The sequence below is a fragment of the Procambarus clarkii genome, chromosome 19 (genome assembly GCF_040958095.1).
Source record: "Procambarus clarkii isolate CNS0578487 chromosome 19, FALCON_Pclarkii_2.0, whole genome shotgun sequence".
Lineage (NCBI taxonomy): Eukaryota > Metazoa > Arthropoda > Malacostraca > Decapoda > Cambaridae > Procambarus > Procambarus clarkii.
Window position 1 is genome coordinate 31364067 of NC_091168.1, and position 18710 is coordinate 31382776.

Sequence of the window (18710 nt, forward strand, 5' to 3'; positions counted from 1 at the left end):
AGGGGAACACGCACACGGGGACACAGGTGGAAACTGAGTGCCCAAATGAGCCACAGAGATATTAGAAAGAACTTTTTTAGTGTCAGAGTGGTTGACAAATGGAATGCATTAGGGGGTGATGTGGTGGAGGCTGACTCCATACACAGTTTCAAGTGTAGATATGATAGAGCCCAATAGGCTCAGGAACCTGTACACCTGTTGATTGACGGTTGAGAGGCGGGACCAAAGAGCCAGAGCTCAACCCCCGCAAAGACAACTAGGTGAGTACACGTGTCCTAAGTCAGACTCCAGTACCACACACACACACACACGTGTCCTAAACCAGACTCCAGTACCACACACACACACACTAAGTCTACTCAAATAGGTGAGTACACACGTGTCCTAAACCAGACTCCAGTACCACACATACGTGTCCTAAGTCAGACTCCAGTACCACACACACGTGTCCTAAGTCAGACTCCAGTACCACACACACGTGTCCTAAGTCAGACTCCAGTACCACACACACACACACACACACACGTGTCCTAAGCCAGACTCCAGTACCACACACACACACACACACACACACACACACACACACACACACACACGTGTCCTAAGTCAGACTCCAGTACCACACACACACGTGTCCTAAGTCAGACTCCAGTACCACACACGTGTCCTAAGTCAGACTCCAGTACCACACACACGTGTCCTAAGTCAGACTCCAGTACCACACACACGTGTCCTAAGTCAGACTCCAGTACCACACACACACGTGTCCTAAGTCAGACTCCAGTACCACACACACACGTGTCCTAAGTCAGACTCCAGTACCACACACACACGTGTCCTAAGTCAGACTCCAGTACCACACACACACACGTGTCCTAAGTCAGACTCCAGTACCCCACACACGTGTCCTAAGTCAGACTCCAGTACCACACACACGTGTCCTAAGTCAGACTCCAGTACCACACACACGTGTCCTAAGTCAGACTCCAGTACCACACACACACACACACACGTGTCCTAAGTCAGACTCCAGTACCACACACACACACGTGTCCTAAGTCAGACTCCAGTACCACACACACACACGTATCCTAAGCCAGACTCCAGTACCACACACACACGTGTCCTAAGACAGACTCCAGTACCACACACACACACACGTGTCCTAAGCCAGACTCCAGTACCACACACACACACGTGTCCTAAGCCAGACTCCAGTACCACACACACACACACACACACACACACACACACACACACGTGTCCTAAGCCAGACTCCAGTACCACCCACGTGTCCTGGGCCAGACTCCAGTACCACACACACACACACACACACACACACACACACACACACGTGTCCTGGGCCAGACTCCAGTACCACCCACGTGTCCTGGGCCAGACTCCAGTACCACCCACGTGTCCAGGGCCAGACTGCTGCAATAGGGTACAAGTAGCGAGGCATGATACAGGTGCTCCTGGAAGACTCACCTGGGGTGTTAATGATCATGCCGTAACTACCCATGATGGTAGTTGCAGCTACTGGACAATCTTCACCACTCTCCGTCTTAACCTTACAATCCCCTCAATGACGTTAGTGACGACACAGTCTGTTATACGGGGTACTAAGGGGTATATGGCTACCGCAGATTACTAGCGCCCTTCACGGTCCCATTACCGCTAATGGTGGAGGTATTAGTAGGAGAGGACACTAGGAGCGACACAGGGGGGTAGAGAGAGCCGGCGTACAGCCTCCCACGGCGACGCTAAGGTTACTGAGGGTGTCTGGGGCCGCCCACGTTAGTCATTGGGTGCTGCTGACGCAGTTGCCAGAGGCCGCCACACGCCTGCCGCCTGAGACGGGTCTAAGACCTGAGGACCTGATGCACTTCTCTACGTCATTGTTAATCTCTAAACCCAGTTAACCTATCCTAACCTGACCTATCTTAACCTGACCTAACCTATCCTAACCTAACCTATCCTAACCTGACCTAACCTATCCTAACCTATCCTATCCTAACCTGACCTAACCTGACCTAACCTATCCTAACCTGACCTAACCTATCCTAACCTGACCTGACCTGACCTATCCTAACCTGACCTAACCTATCCATACACCTGACCTAACCTATCCTAATCTGACCTACCCTATCCTAACCTGACCTAACCTATCCTAACCTGACCTAACCTATCCTAACCTGACCTAACCTATCCTAACCTGACCTAACCTGACCTATCCTAACCTGACCTAACCTATCCATACACCTGACCTAACCTATCCTAATCTGACCTACCCTATCCTAACCTAACCTATCCTAACCTGACCTAACCATACACCTGACCTAACCTATCTCAACCTGACCTAACCTATCAATACACCTGACCTAACCTCTCCTGACCTGACCTATCCATACACCTGACCTAACCTATCTTAACCTAACCTATCCATACACCTGACCTAACCTATCCTAACCTGACCTAACCATACACCTGACCTGACCTAACCTATCCATACACCTGACCTAACCTATCCATACACCTGACCTAACCTATCCTAACCTGACCTAACCATACACCTGACCTAACCTATCCTAACCATACACCTGACCTAACCTATCCTAACCTGAACTAACCTATCCATACACCTGACCTAACCTATCCTAACCTGACCTAACCTATCCATACACCTGACCTAACCCATCCTAACCTGAACTAACCTATCCATACACCTGACCTAACCTATCCTAACCTGACCTAACCATACACCTGACCTAACCTGACCTAACCTATCCTAACCTGACCTAACCATACACCTGACCTAACCTGACCTAACCTATCCATACACCTGACCTAACCTATCCTAACCTGACCTAACCTATCCTAACCTGACCTAACCATACACCTGACCTAACCTGACCTAACCTATCCATACACCTGACCTAACCCATCCTAACCTGACCTGACCTAACCTATCCATACACCTGACCTAACCCATCCTAACCTGACCTGACCTAACCTATCCATACACCTGACCTAACCCATCCTAACCTGACCTGACCTAACCTATCCATACACCTGACCTAACCCATCCTAACCTGACCTGACCTAACCTATCCATACACCTGACCTAACCCATCCTAACCTGACCTGACCTAACCTATCCATACACCTGACCTAACCCATCCTAACCTGACCTGACCTAACCTATCCATACACCTGACCTAACCCATCCTAACCTGACCTGACCTAACCTATCCATACACCTGACCTAACCCATCCTAACCTGACCTGACCTAACCTATCCATACACCTGACCTAACCCATCCTAACCTGACCTGACCTAACCTATCCATACACCTGACCTAACCCATCCTAACCTGACCTAGCCAAAACTATTCTAACCTAAAGAAAGTACGATGTTATAAATTCACACATGCCAAGTACGCACGGTCCCTCATCTAGTATACATACATCACGCTCATGTGTATTCATGCACTAAACATACGCACATGTATACCTTATATACATGTCATTGAAAACCTTAATTTACTATACACAAAACCGTGGACATCTTCAAGGAGACACTAGATTATTTCCTTCAAGGAGTGCCGGACCAACCGGGCTGTGGTGGGTATGTGGGCCTGCGGGCCGCTCCAAGCAACAGCCTGGTGGACCAAACTCTCACAAGTCAAGCCTGGCCTCGGGCCGGGCTTGGGGAGTAGAACAACTCCCAGAACCCCATCAACCAGGTATATGTGGGCCTGCGGGCCGCTCCAAGCAACAGCCTGGTGGACCAAACTCTCACAAGTCGCGCCTGGCCTCGGGCCGGGCTTTGGGAGTAGAACAACTCCCAGAACCCCATCAACCAGGTATATGTGGGCCTGCGGGCCGCTCCAAGCAACAGCCTGGTGGACCAAACTCTCACAAGTCAAGCTGGCCTCGGGCCGGGCTTGGGGAGTAGAACAACTCCCAGAACCCCATCAACCAGGTATATGTGGGCCTGCGGGCCGCTCCAAGCAACAGCCTGGTGGATCAAACTCTCACAAGTCGCGCCTGGCCTCGGGCCGGGCTTGGGGAGTAGAACAACTCCCAGAACCCCATCAACCAGGTATATGTGGGCCTGCGGGCCGCTCCAAGCAACAGCCTGGTGGACCAAACTCTCACAAGTCAAGCCTGGCCTCGGGCCGGGCTTGGGGAGTAGAACAACTCCCAGAACCCCATCAACCAGGTATATGTGGGCCTGCGGGCCGCTCCAAGCAACAGCCTGGTGGATCAAACACTCACAAGTCAAGCCTGGCCTCGGGCCGGGCTTGGGGAGTAGAACAACTCCCAGAACCCCATCAACCAGGTATATGTGGGCCTGCGGGCCGCTCCAAGCAACAGCCTGGTGGACCAAACTCTCACAAGTCGCGCCTGGCCTCGGGCCGGGCTTGGGGAGTAGAACAACTCCCAGAACCCCATCAACCAGGTATATGTGGGCCTGCGGGCCGCTCCAAGCAACAGCCTGGTGGACCAAACTCTCACAAGTCAAGCCTGGCCTCGGGCCGGGCTTGGGCAGTAGAACAACTCACAGAACCCCATCAACCAGGTATCAACCAGGTATTAACATACACACACAGGTTAGGGGGCCTGACGGCTGAGTGGACACCGTTCGGTATTCGTAGTCCTAAGGTTTTGCGTTCCATCCCCGGTGCAGGAGGAAACAAATGGGCAGAATTTCTTTCACGCGGATGCCCCTGTTACCTAGCAGTATATAGGTACCTCGAAGTTAGACAGCTGCTGCTCCCTGGGGATATGTAACAAAAAAGGAGGCCTGGTCAAGGACCGGGCCGAAGGGACGCTAAGCCCCGAAATCATCTCAAGATAACCGTGGCACCTCTACTCCTCACTGGTTCTATTCTGCATTTCCTTCCGTACCTTTCGCTCCAGTATGTTATTATTCTACTGTGCAAATTTGGGACCTGGCCCTCCAGTATCTTCCATGTATATATTATTTGATACCTCTCTCGTCTCCTTTCCAGAGAGAACATTTTGAGAGCTTTGAGACCGTCCCAAGAGTTTAAACTAGTTCATACACTGATAAACAAGGTATACCGCTCTTGGTGTACATGTATACCAGATGGAAGGACCTTGAGACGAGGAGGCCGTACACACCTGTTACAAACACAGCCTCGAACTACAACCCGCACGTGCTCCAGCTCCCGACCCCGGCTTCCTGGGTCACCTTAGCCCGTGAGAGAGGTGACACCAGAGTCGCCCCCTGTGTGTACCACCACACACACACACACACACACTCACACACACACACACACACACACACACACACACACACACACACACACACACACACACACACACACACACTCACACACTCACACACTCACACACACACACACACACACACTCACACACAACCTATCACCCTATCACTATCACCTTTCACTCACCAAGGAGGCGATTTGAGAAGGGACAGAAGAAAGTGAGCCTCAAAGCGATGTACACTAACATAGATGGAATTACAAATAAAGCAAATGAGCTTGGAGAACTGGTACTAGAAGAAAACCCAGACATAATAGCCCTCACAGAAACAAAGATCACGAAAACAATAACAAATGCAGTGTTCCCACAGGACTATTATGTTATGCGGAAAGAGAGGGAAGGAAGAGGTGGGGGTGGTGTAGCTCTGCTGGTAAGAAAAGGCTGGGATTTTGAGGAGATGGATATTCAGGGCTGTGAAGGTTTCAGTGACTACATAGCAGGTACTGTAACAAATGGAGGGAAAAAAATTATAGTCGCAGTCATATATAATCCACCACCAAATGACAGAAGACCTAGACAGGAATATGATAGAAACAACATGGCCACCATTAACATAATAGAAAGAGCAGCTTCTGTTGCTAGCAGGAATGGATCTGGACTACTAATTATGGGAGACTTCAACCATGGGAAGATAGATTGGAAGAACAGAGACCCGCATGGAGGACCAGAAACATGGAGAGCTAAGCTGCTGGACGTGGCAACAAGAAACTTTCTAAGCCAGCATACCAAAGAGCCAACAAGAATGAGAGGAGAAGATGAACCAGCAATGCTTGATTTGATATTTACCCTAAATGAATGGGATATAAGGGAAGTTAAGATGGAAGCGCCCTTGGGAATGAGTGACCACAGTGTATTGAACTTTGAGTACCTGGTAGAGCTAGGACTTATCTCCCCCCAAAAAGAACTAGGAATCAAAAGGCTGGCATACCGAAAGGGGAATTATGAACAGATGAGAAGTTTCCTAAGTGAAATACCTTGGGACACAGACCTCAGAGACAAGTCTGTACAGGGTATGATGGACTATGTTACCCAAAAGTGTCAGGAGGCAGTAAACAGGTTCATCCCGGCCCAAAGGGAAAAATCCGAGAAGCAACAGAAGAATCCATGGTATAATAGGGCATGTATGGAAGCGAAGAAACTGAACAAAAAGGCGTGGAGGAACTTCCGGAATAACAGAACACCAGAAAGCAGGGAGAGATACCAGAGAACCAGGAATGAGTACGTCAGGGTGAGAAGAGAAGCAGAGAAAAATTTTGAAAATGATATAGCAAACAAAGCCAAGACCGAACCAAAGCTACTCCACAGTCACATCAGAAGGAAAACAACAGTGAAAGAACAGGTATTGAAACTTAGAACAGGCGAGGACAGGTATACAGAGAATGACAGAGAGGTGTGTGAGGAACTCAACAAGAGGTTCCAGGAGGTCTTCACAATAGAACAGGGTGAGGTCACTGTGCTAGGAGAAAGGGAGGTAAACCAGGCGGCCTTGGAGGAGTTCGAAATTACGAGAGAGGAGGTCAAGAGACACCTGCTGGATCTGGATGTTAGAAAGGCGGTTGGTCCAGATGGGATCTCACCATGGGTACTGAAAGTGTGTGCAGAGGCACTTTGCTTGCCACTCTCCATAGTGTATAGTAAGTCACTAGAGACGGGAGACCTACCAGAAATATGGAAGACGGCGAATGTGGTCCCAATATACAAAAAGGGCGACAGACAAGAGGCACTGAACTACAGGCCAGTGTCCTTGACTTGTATACCATGCAAGGTGATGGAGAAGATCGTGAGAAAAAACCTGGTAACACATCTGGAGAGAAGGGACTTCGTGACAAATCGCCAACATGGATTCAGGGAGGGTAAATCTTGCCTTACAGGCTTGATAGAATTCTACGATCAGGTGACACAGATTAAGCAAGAAAGAGAGGGCTGGGCGGACTGCATTTTCTTGGATTGTCGGAAAGCCTTTGACACAGTACCGCATAAGAGGCTGGTACATAAGCTGGAGAGACAGGCAGGTGTAGCTGGTAAGGTGCTCCAGTGGATAAGGGAGTATCTAAGCAATAGGAAGCAGAGAGTTACGGTGAGGGGTGAGACCTCCGATTGGCGTGAAGTCACCAGTGGAGTCCCACAGGGCTCTGTACTCGGTCCTATCTTGTTTCTGATATATGTAAATGATCTCCCGGAGGGTATCGATTCATTTCTCTCAATGTTTGCGGACGATGCTAAAATTATGAGAAGGATTAAAACAGAAGAGGACTGTTTGAGGCTTCAAGAAGACCTAGACAAGCTGAAGGAATGGTCGAACAAATGGTTGTTAGAGTTTAACCCAACCAAATGTAATGTAATGAAGATAGGTGTAGGGAGCAGGAGGCCAGATACAAGGTATCATCTGGGAGAGGAAATTCTTCAGGAGTCAGAGAAGGAAAAAGACTTGGGGGTTGATATCACGCCAGACCTGTCTCCTGCAGCACATATCAAGCGGATAACATCAGCGGCATATGCCAGGCTGGCCAACATACGAACGGCATTCAGAAACTTGTGTAAAGAATCATTCAGAACTTTGTATACCACATATGTCAGGCCAATCCTGGAGTATGCAGCCCCAGCATGGAGTCCATATCTAGTCAAGGATAAGACTAAACTGGAAAAGGTTCAAAGGTTTGCCACCAGACTAGTACCCGAGCTGAGAGGTATGAGCTACGAGGAGAGACTACGGGAATTAAACCTCACTTCGCTGGAAGACAGAAGAGTTAGGGGGGACATGATCACCACATTCAAGATTCTGAAGGGGATTGATAGGGTAGATAAAGACAGTCTATTTAACACAAGGGGAACACGCACAAGGGGACACAGGTGGAAACTGAGTGCCCAAATGAGCCACAGAGATATTAGAAAGAACTTTTTTAGTGTCAGAGTGGTTGACAAATGGAATGCATTAGGGGGTGATGTGGTGGAGGCTGACTCCATACACAGTTTCAAGTGTAGATATGACAGAGCCCGATAGGCTCAGGAATCTGTACACCTGTTGATTGACGGTTGAGAGGCGGGACCAAAGAGCCAGAGCTCAACCCCCGCAAACACAACTAGGTGAGTACAACTAGGTGAGTACACACACACACACACACACACACACACACACACACACACACACGCGCGCGTGTGTGGTAGCCATGTTCCACCCTCACTCTCTTACTCTGGGACACTCACTCACGCTGTGGGGACACTCACTCACACTCTGGGACACTCACTAACACACTCTGGGACACTCACTAACACACTCTGGGACACTCACTAACACACTCTGGGACACTCACTAACACACTCTGGGACACTCACTAACACTCTGGGACACTCACTAACACACTCTGGGACACTCACTAACACTCTGGGACACTCACTAACACTCTGGGACACTCACTAACACTCTGGGACACTCACTAACACACTGGGACACTCACTAACACTCTGGGACACTCACTAACACTCTGGGACACTCACTAACACACTCTGGGACACTCACTAACACACTCTGGGACACTCACTAACACACTCTGGGACACTCACTAACACACTCTGGGACACTCACTAACACACTCTGGGACACTCACTAACACACTCTGGGACACTCACTAACACTCTGGGACACTCACTAACACTCTGGGACACTCACTAACACTCTGGGACACTCACTAACACTCTGGGACACTCACTAACACTCTGGGACACTCACTAACACACTGGGACACTCACTAACACACTCTGGGACACTCACTATCACTCTGGGACACTCACTAACACACTCTGGGACACTCACTAACACACTCTGGGACACTCACTAACACTCTGGGACACTCACTAACACTCTGGGACACTCACTAACACTCTGGGACACTCACTAACACTCTGGGACACTCACTAACACTCTGGGACACTCACTAACACTCTGGGACACTCACTAACACTCTGGGACACTCACTAACACTCTGGGACACTCACTAACACTCTGGGACACTCACTAACACTCTGGGACACTCACTAACACACTGGGACACTCACTAACACTCTGGGACACTCACTAACACTCTGGGACACTCACTAACACACTCTGGGACACTCACTAACACACTCTGGGACACTCACTAACACACTCTGGGACACTCACTAACACACTCTGGGACACTCACTAACACACTCTGGGACACTCACTAACACACTCTGGGACACTCACTAACACACTCTGGGACACTCACTAACACACTCTGGGACACTCACTAACACACTCTGGGACACTCACTAACACACTCTGGGACACTCACTAACACACTCTGGGACACTCACTAACACACTCTGGGACACTCACTAACACACTCTGGGACACTCACTAACACTCTGGGACACTCACTAACACTCTGGGACACTCACTAACACTCTGGGACACTCACTAACACACTGGGACACTCACTAACACACTCTGGGACACTCACTAACACACTCTGGGACACTCACTAACACTCTGGGACACTCACTAACACTCTGGGACACTCACTAACACTCTGGGACACTCACTAACACTCTGGGACACTCACTAACACTCTGGGACACTCACTAACACTCTGGGACACTCACTAACACTCTGGGACACTCACTAACACTCTGGGACACTCACTAACACTCTGGGACACTCACTAACACTCTGGGACACTCACTAACACTCTGGGACACTCACTAACACTCTGGGACACTCACTAACACTCTGGGACACTCACTAACACTCTGGGACACTCACTAACACTCTGGGACACTCACTAACACTCTGGGACACTCACTAACACTCTGGGACACTCACTAACACTCTGGGACACTCACTAACACTCTGGGACACTCACTAACACACTCTGGGACACTCACTAACACACTCTGGGACACTCACTAACACACTCTGGGACACTCACTAACACACTCTGGGACACTCACTAACACACTCTGGGACACTCACTAACACACTCTGGGACACTCACTAACACTCTGGGACACTCACTAACACACTCTGGGACACTCACTAACACTCTGGGACACTCACTAACACTCTGGGACAAAAATAAGTACAAAAACATTTACAAAAACACACTCAACACAAAATTGGAATGGTGTTGCAAGTGTTAATATTGCAAAGGTGTCTTAGTGTGTGCCACAAAGGCTGGAGTGCATGGTTGACCCGTCTAACAAAGGTGTCTTAGTGTGTGCCACAAAGGCTGGAGTGCATGGTTGACCCGTCTAACAAAGGTGTGTTAGTGTGTGCCACAAAGGCTGGAGTGCATGGTTGACCCGTCTAACAAAGGTGTGTTAGTGTGTGCCACAAAGGCTGGAGTGCATGGTTGACCCGTCTAACAAAGGTGTGTTAGTGTGTGCCACAAAGGCTGGAGTGCATGGTTGACCCGTCTAACAAAGGTGTCTTAGTGTGTGCCACAAAGGCTGGAGTGCATGGTTGACCCGTCTAACAAAGGTGTCTTAGTGTGTGCCACAAAGGCTGGAGTGCATGGTTGACCCGTCTAACAAAGGTGTCTTAGTGTGTGCCACAAAGGCTGGAGTGCACGGTTGACCCGTCTAACAAAGGTGTGTTAGTGTGTGCCACAAAGGCTGGAGTGCACGGTTGACCCGTCTAACAAAGGTGTCTTAGTGTGTGCCACAAAGGCTGGAGTGCACGGTTGACCCGTCTAACAAAGGTGTCTTAGTGTGTGCCACAAAGGCTGGAGTGCACGGTTGACCCGTCTAACAAAGGTGTCTTAGTGTGTGCCACAAAGGCTGGAGTGCACGGTTGACCCGTCTAACAAAGGTGTGTTAGTGTGTGCCACAAAGGCTGGAGTGCACGGTTGACCCGTCTAACAAAGGTGTCTTAGTGTGTGCCACAAAGGCTGGAGTGCACGGTTGACCCGTCTAACAAAGGTGTCTTAGTGTGTGCCACAAAGGCTGGAGTGCACGGTTGACCCGTCTAACAAAGGTGTGTTAGTGTGTGCCACAATGGCTGGAGTGCACGGTTGACCCGTCTAACAAAGGTGTCTTAGTGTGTGCCACAAAGGCTGGAGTGCACGGTTGACCCGTCGAACAAAGGTGTCTTAGTGTGTGCCACAAAGGCTGGAGTGCACGGTTGACCCGTCTAACAAAGGTGTGTTAGTGTGTGCCACAAAGGCTGGAGTGCATGGTTGACCCGTCTAACAAAGGTGTGTTAGTGTGTGCCACAAAGGCTGGAGTGCATGGTTGACCCGTCTAACAAAGGTGTGTTAGTGTGTGCCACAAAGGCTGGAGTGCACGGTTGACCCGTCTAACAAAGGTGTGTTAGTGTGTGCCACAAAGGCTGGAGTGCATGGTTGACCCGTCTAACAAAGGTGTGTTAGTGTGTGCCACAGAGGCTGGAGTGCATGGTTGACCCGTCTAACAAAGGTGTGTTAGTGTGTGCCACAAAGGCTGGAGTGCACGGTTGACCCGTCTAACAAAGGTGTGTTAGTGTGTGCCACAAAGGCTGGAGTGCATGGTTGACCCGTCTAACAAAGGTGTCTTAGTGTGTGCCACAAAGGCTGGAGTGCATGGTTGACCCGTCTAACAAAGGTGTCTTAGTGTGTGCCACAAAGGCTGGAGTGCATGGTTGACCCGTCTAACAAAGGTGTGTTAGTGTGTGCCACAAAGGCTGGAGTGCACGGTTGACCCGTCTAACAAAGGTGTGTTAGTGTGTGCCACAAAGGCTGGAGTGCATGGTTGACCCGTCTAACAAAGGTGTGTTAGTGTGTGCCACAAAGGCTGGAGTGCATGGTTGACCCGTCTAACAAAGGTGTGTTAGTGTGTGCCACAAAGGCTGGAGTGCATGGTTGACCCGTCTAACAAAGGTGTGTTAGTGTGTGCCACAAAGGCTGGAGTGCATGGTTGACCCGTCTAACAAAGGTGTGTTAGTGTGTGCCACAAAGGCTGGAGTGCATGGTTGACCCGTCTAACAAAGGTGTGTTAGTGTGTGCCACAAAGGCTGGAGTGCATGGTTGACCCGTCTAACAAAGGTGTCTTAGTGTGTGCCACAAAGGCTGGAGTGCATGGTTGACCCGTCTAACAAAGGTGTCTTAGTGTGTGCCACAAAGGCTGGAGTGCATGGTTGACCCGTCTAACAAAGGTGTCTTAGTGTGTGCCACAAAGGCTGGAGTGCACGGTTGACCCGTCTAACAAAGGTGTGTTAGTGTGTGCCACAAAGGCTGGAGTGCACGGTTGACCCGTCTAACAAAGGTGTCTTAGTGTGTGCCACAAAGGCTGGAGTGCACGGTTGACCCGTCTAACAAAGGTGTCTTAGTGTGTGCCACAAAGGCTGGAGTGCACGGTTGACCCGTCTAACAAAGGTGTCTTAGTGTGTGCCACAAAGGCTGGAGTGCACGGTTGACCCGTCTAACAAAGGTGTGTTAGTGTGTGCCACAAAGGCTGGAGTGCACGGTTGACCCGTCTAACAAAGGTGTCTTAGTGTGTGCCACAAAGGCTGGAGTGCACGGTTGACCCGTCTAACAAAGGTGTCTTAGTGTGTGCCACAAAGGCTGGAGTGCACGGTTGACCCGTCTAACAAAGGTGTGTTAGTGTGTGCCACAATGGCTGGAGTGCACGGTTGACCCGTCTAACAAAGGTGTCTTAGTGTGTGCCACAAAGGCTGGAGTGCACGGTTGACCCGTCGAACAAAGGTGTCTTAGTGTGTGCCACAAAGGCTGGAGTGCACGGTTGACCCGTCTAACAAAGGTGTGTTAGTGTGTGCCACAAAGGCTGGAGTGCATGGTTGACCCGTCTAACAAAGGTGTGTTAGTGTGTGCCACAAAGGCTGGAGTGCATGGTTGACCCGTCTAACAAAGGTGTGTTAGTGTGTGCCACAAAGGCTGGAGTGCACGGTTGACCCGTCTAACAAAGGTGTGTTAGTGTGTGCCACAAAGGCTGGAGTGCATGGTTGACCCGTCTAACAAAGGTGTGTTAGTGTGTGCCACAGAGGCTGGAGTGCATGGTTGACCCGTCTAACAAAGGTGTGTTAGTGTGTGCCACAAAGGCTGGAGTGCACGGTTGACCCGTCTAACAAAGGTGTGTTAGTGTGTGCCACAAAGGCTGGAGTGCATGGTTGACCCGTCTAACAAAGGTGTCTTAGTGTGTGCCACAATGGCTGGAGTGCATGGTTGACCCGTCTAACAAAGGTGTCTTAGTGTGTGCCACAAAGGCTGGAGTGCATGGTTGACCCGTCTAACAAAGGTGTGTTAGTGTGTGTCACAAAGGCTGGAGTGCATGGTTGACCCGTCTAACAAAGGTGTGTTAGTGTGTGCCACAAAGGCTGGAGTGCATGGTTGACCCGTCTAACAAAGGTGTCTTAGTGTGTGCCACAAAGGCTGGAGTGCATGGTTGACCCGTCTAACAAAGGTGTCTTAGTGTGTGCCACAAAGGCTGGAGTGCATGGTTGACCCGTCTAACAAAGGTGTCTTAGTGTGTGCCACAAAGGCTGGAGTGCATGGTTGACCCGTCTAACAAAGGTGTGTTAGTGTGTGCCACAAAGGCTGGAGTGCACGGTTGACCCGTCTAACAAAGGTGTGTTAGTGTGTGCCACAAAGGCTGGAGTGCATGGTTGACCCGTCTAACAAAGGTGTGTTAGTGTGTGCCACAAAGGCTGGAGTGCATGGTTGACCCGTCTAACAAAGGTGTGTTAGTGTGTGCCACAAAGGCTGGAGTGCATGGTTGACCCGTCTAACAAAGGTGTGTTAGTGTGTGCCACAAAGGTTGGAGTGCATGGTTGACCCGTCTAACAAAGGTGTGTTAGTGTGTGCCACAAAGGCTGGAGTGCACGGTTGACCCGTCTAACAAAGGTGTGTTAGTGTGTGCCACAAAGGCTGGAGTGCACGGTTGACCCGTCTAACAAAGGTGTGTTAGTGTGTGCCACAAAGGCTGGAGTGCATGGTTGACCCGTCTAACAAAGGTGTGTTAGTGTGTGCCACAAAGGCTGGAGTGCATGGTTGACCCGTCTAACAAAGGTGTGTTAGTGTGTGCCACAAAGGCTGGAGTGCATGGTTGACCCGTCTAACAAAGGTGTGTTAGTGTGTGCCACAAAGGTTGGAGTGCATGGTTGACCCGTCTAACAAAGGTGTGTTAGTGTGTGCCACAAAGGTTGGAGTGCATGGTTGACCCGTCTAACAAAGGTGTGTTAGTGTGTGCCACAAAGGCTGGAGTGCACGGTTGACCCGTCTAACAAAGGTGTGTTAGTGTGTGCCACAAAGGCTGGAGTGCACGGTTGACCCGTCTAACAAAGGTGTGTTAGTGTGTGCCACAAAGGTTGGAGTGCACGGTTGACCCGTCTAACAAAGGTGTGTTAGTGTGTGCCACAAAGGCTGGAGTGCATGGTTGACCCGTCTAACAAAGGTGTGTTAGTGTGTGCCACAAAGGCTGGAGTGCATGGTTGACCCGTCTAACAAAGGTGTGTTAGTGTGTGCCACAAAGGCTGGAGTGCATGGTTGACCCGTCTAACAAAGGTGTGTTAGTGTGTGCCACAAAGGCTGGAGTGCACGGTTGACCCGTCTAACAAAGGTGTGTTAGTGTGTGCCACAAAGGCTGGAGTGCACGGTTGACCCGTCTAACAAAGGTGTGTTAGTGTGTGCCACAAAGGCTGGAGTGCATGGTTGACCCGTCTAACAAAGGTGTGTTAGTGTGTGCCACAAAGGCTGGAGTGCATGGTTGACCCGTCTAACAAAGGTGTGTTAGTATGTGCCACAAACAAGAGTCAGCTGTCAGCCCCAGAAGGACATCTTAACACCCCACAAAACTCTCCACCTCACGTCTAACATCTTGTGCTATAACGACACAACACCGGGCCAGAATTGGTTAAGTCATTTACCCCAATCACTTGCGAAACCTCTACATCTTTCCACAATCATGGCGGGTGTGTTTACATGTATTAAACAGGTTATGAGCCCCGAAGCGCTACGAGGTTGTTTATAACAATAACAACTTTGTGTTGTGGAGTTTACAAGCTGGTAAACTGTTTACTTTATTTAAACAATGCCGCTATGATTGAGGGAAGATATAAAGGTTTCGTAAATAGATACATTAATGCTTGATAAATCCCAGCAATAGTTACGAAGAGAGTCCAGTCCCCTTGGCGCAGTGGCAGAGCACTCGCTCGGCGTTTCGCGAGGGCTATGGCCTGGGTTCGTATCCTGGTGGGGGAGGATTGACTGGGCGCCAACCCTTAACTGTAGTCTCTGTTCACCCAGCAGTAAACAGGTACCTGGTTGTTGAACAACTTCAACAACACAAGGGTTATCCTCAGAGGTTATCTTGAGATCATTTCGGGGCTTAGTGTCTCTGCGGCCCGGTCCTCGACCAGGCCTCCACCCTCAGGAAGCAGCCCGTAGCAGCTGTCTAACTCCCACGTACCTATTTACTGCTAGGTAACAGGGGCATCAGGGTGAAAGAAACATTTTGCCCATTTGTCTCCGCCTCCACCGGGGATCGAACCCGGAACCTGAAGACTACGAATCCGAAGCGCTGTCCACCCAGCTGTCAGGCGCCGAGGGTTAAGGGCCCGCCGGTAACGCTACGCCTCCTGCTGCTGGCTGTACAACAATGTAACAACTATTGTATATGGAAATAATACAACAAAATACAAAAAGAATACAATTTTACGAAATACTCAGAAATACAACAGTTTCTACCCAGCCACAAACTTGAGGTCATTCTTGCTTGAAGCCTCACTTCAAGGCCTAGCCCCCCCCCCCCCTAGGACGTGCCACTGTTGTGGGACGCAACCCACAACAGTTACCTAACTCCTGAATATTTACTGCCAGGTGAACATGCGTATGAGGTGAAAGAAAACGTGCCCAACCATTTATGTTCTAAAAAAAAAAATCGACTTATTACTGAGAAGCATTTTACAATAGATTTTACAGAAGACGGCTGATAGACTTTAACTGACAAATGTCAAGTTATGAGGCCGGAAGGAGGGTGACGAATAAGACGTAACCTTCACATCAGAGAAACATCCGGGTGTGTTTATAACCCAAAACGGGCTGTTACGGGCTCGGCATAGCCCGTGCTACTTGGAACTTTGTCCCAGGTAGCGAATCTTTAACCAGGAGCTACCTTAAAAGAATTTATCTCAGGGGGCCAGCATCTTAAGTGGTCTCTATGGATACCTCAAATTACTTGAGCGCCACCCACTCCAGTGGCCTCGACGGGAAGCCGGCAGGTTGTCAAAGGTCCCTCCATAATTGCTCAAGCACCGAGGGACCAGGACCTTCAGGAGCGGCCAAGGGAACGCCACTTGGCCGTCTTTCAAGACAACAGGAACGTGACGGATATGGCGCCACCATATGGTGATCAGTCCGGCAACCAGGAGGCCTGGTCGACGACCGGGCCGCGGGGACGCTAAGCCCCGGAAGCACCTCAAGGTAACCTCAAGGTAACCACACTAACCTCCTGGCGGCACTGGCAGCGGTGACACACAGGCTGGGGCAGTGACCAGAGCCAGTAGATGTAGGGGTAGACGAGAGGCAGTAGATGTAGGGGTAGACGAGAGGCAGTAGATGTAGGGGTAGACGAGAGGCAGTAGATGTAGGGGTAGACGAGAGGCAGTAGATGTAGGGGTAGACGAGAGGCAGTAGAAATACGGGTAGACGAGTGGAGTACCTCAAGGATCGGTGCTGGGACCAATTCTATTCCTAATATATGTTAACGACATGTTTACAGGAGTAGAGTCCTACATGTCGATGTTCGCGGATGACGCAAAGTTGATGAGAAGAGTTGTGACAGATGAGGATTGTAGGATCCTCCAAGAGGACCTGAACAGGTTGCACAGATGGTCAGAGAAATGGCTACTGGAGTTCAACACGAGCAAATGTAAAGTTATGGAAATGGGACTAGGTGAGAGGCGGGACCAAAGAGCCAGAGCTCAACCCCCGCAAGCACATCTAGGTCAGAGTACCCCCCCCCCCACACACACTCACCGCTAACCCGCCCCACCACTATATGCCTCTGTGTAATACAACTGACTTACACTACACTACAGTACACACTACAATACACTACAATACACTACACTACACACTACACGCTTGTTCACTAAAATACAAGTGTGTTGCCGCCCCAGTAACGTACTAACCCAAGCAACCCACCTAACCCATCGAGGCACAGACATAGAAAACGTCACTACCACAGTGCTCTAATTGGTATTAATAGGTGGCATTTTTAACGTACTGGGCGAGAGGAGAACACTGAAGAACCTAATGTTCTTCCGTGATGAACATCTTGGTGAACACAAGGTTCACCAAGATGTTATCAAACACTCCACAGTCAACCATATATCTCTCTTGAGGTTATCTTGAGATGATTTCGGGGCTCAGTGTCCCCGCGGCCCGGTCCTCGACCAGGCCTCCTTTTTGTTACACACCCCCAGGAAGCAGCCCATAGCAACTGTCTAACTCCCAGGTACCTATTTACTGCTAGGTAACAGGTGCATCAGGGTGAAAAAAAGTCTGCCCATTTGTTACCGCCTCCACCGGGTATAGAACCCGGAACCTCAGGACTACGAATCCCGAGCGGTGTCCACTGAGCCGTCAGGCGCCCTACTAATATTACCGTGACCCTTACTGACATTATTATTGCGTCATCAAATATGACCACAACCCAATGGCCCCGGGTTCGACTCCGGGGGGGGGGGGGGGGGGAGGACGGAGGCGATTGTCCAAGTTTCCTTTCATCTGATGCACTTGTTCACCAAGTAGGAAACAGGCAACCGAGAGTTAGGGAGCTGTTGTGGGTTGCATCCCGGGGAAGGTCCGGTTTAGGGCCCCCCACGACAACCCCACCTGGCTTCCTGTCCCTGAGAGGCCATGACCACACACAGACGACGGGACCCGGGTCTTGATCGCCCCTAACACCCCACCACTGAGAATGCCAGTTGCTGTCACCAACAGCCTCACCGATCACATTATCCTAAGACACGCCTGGCTTCTGGTGCAGGATGGAGGAGTCAAACAAACTCTGTAAGCCACCTTAAGGTAAACTAGAGGCAAATGAAAGAGGGGGGGGGGGGTCTCGACCTACTCCCCCCCCCCCCGAGGCGTGGGGGGGGGGGGAGTTATCTGGGCTGTGACTAATAGTTATGTTGTACTGCACTGCTGGGTGTGGGCTGCCCTACACCTGCTCCCCTACACCTGCTCCCCTACACCTGCTCCCCTACACCTGTTACCCTACACCTGCTCCCCTACACCTGCTCTTCTACACCTACTTCCCTACACCTGCTACCCTACACCTGCTACCCTCCCCATGTACTCACCTAGATGTGTTCCCCGTACCAGGTTGACCAGGCCTCCTGGCTGGTCGTCTGATCAACCTGACTGTTGGAGACAGCT

General features: G+C 50.3%; 1 protein-coding gene across 4 annotated transcripts in view; it reads right to left on the reverse strand.

Moving 5' to 3' along the window:
• Positions 1 to 18710, reverse strand: part of RhoGAP68F (Rho GTPase activating protein at 68F) — a 124047-nt gene that overhangs the window by 82431 nt on the left and 22906 nt on the right. Inside the window, exon 1 of one of the 4 annotated variants that reach the window (XM_045741005.2) lies at positions 1489 to 1870. The exons of 2 other annotated variants lie outside the window; for them this stretch is intronic. In XM_045741005.2, the coding sequence (XP_045596961.1) occupies positions 1489 to 1522 (34 nt within the window). In that variant the 5' untranslated portion in view covers positions 1523 to 1870. Of the gene's footprint in view, positions 1 to 1488; positions 1871 to 18710 lie in introns of those variants that run through there. One more of the 4 variants, XM_045741003.2, reaches the window with a different exon arrangement.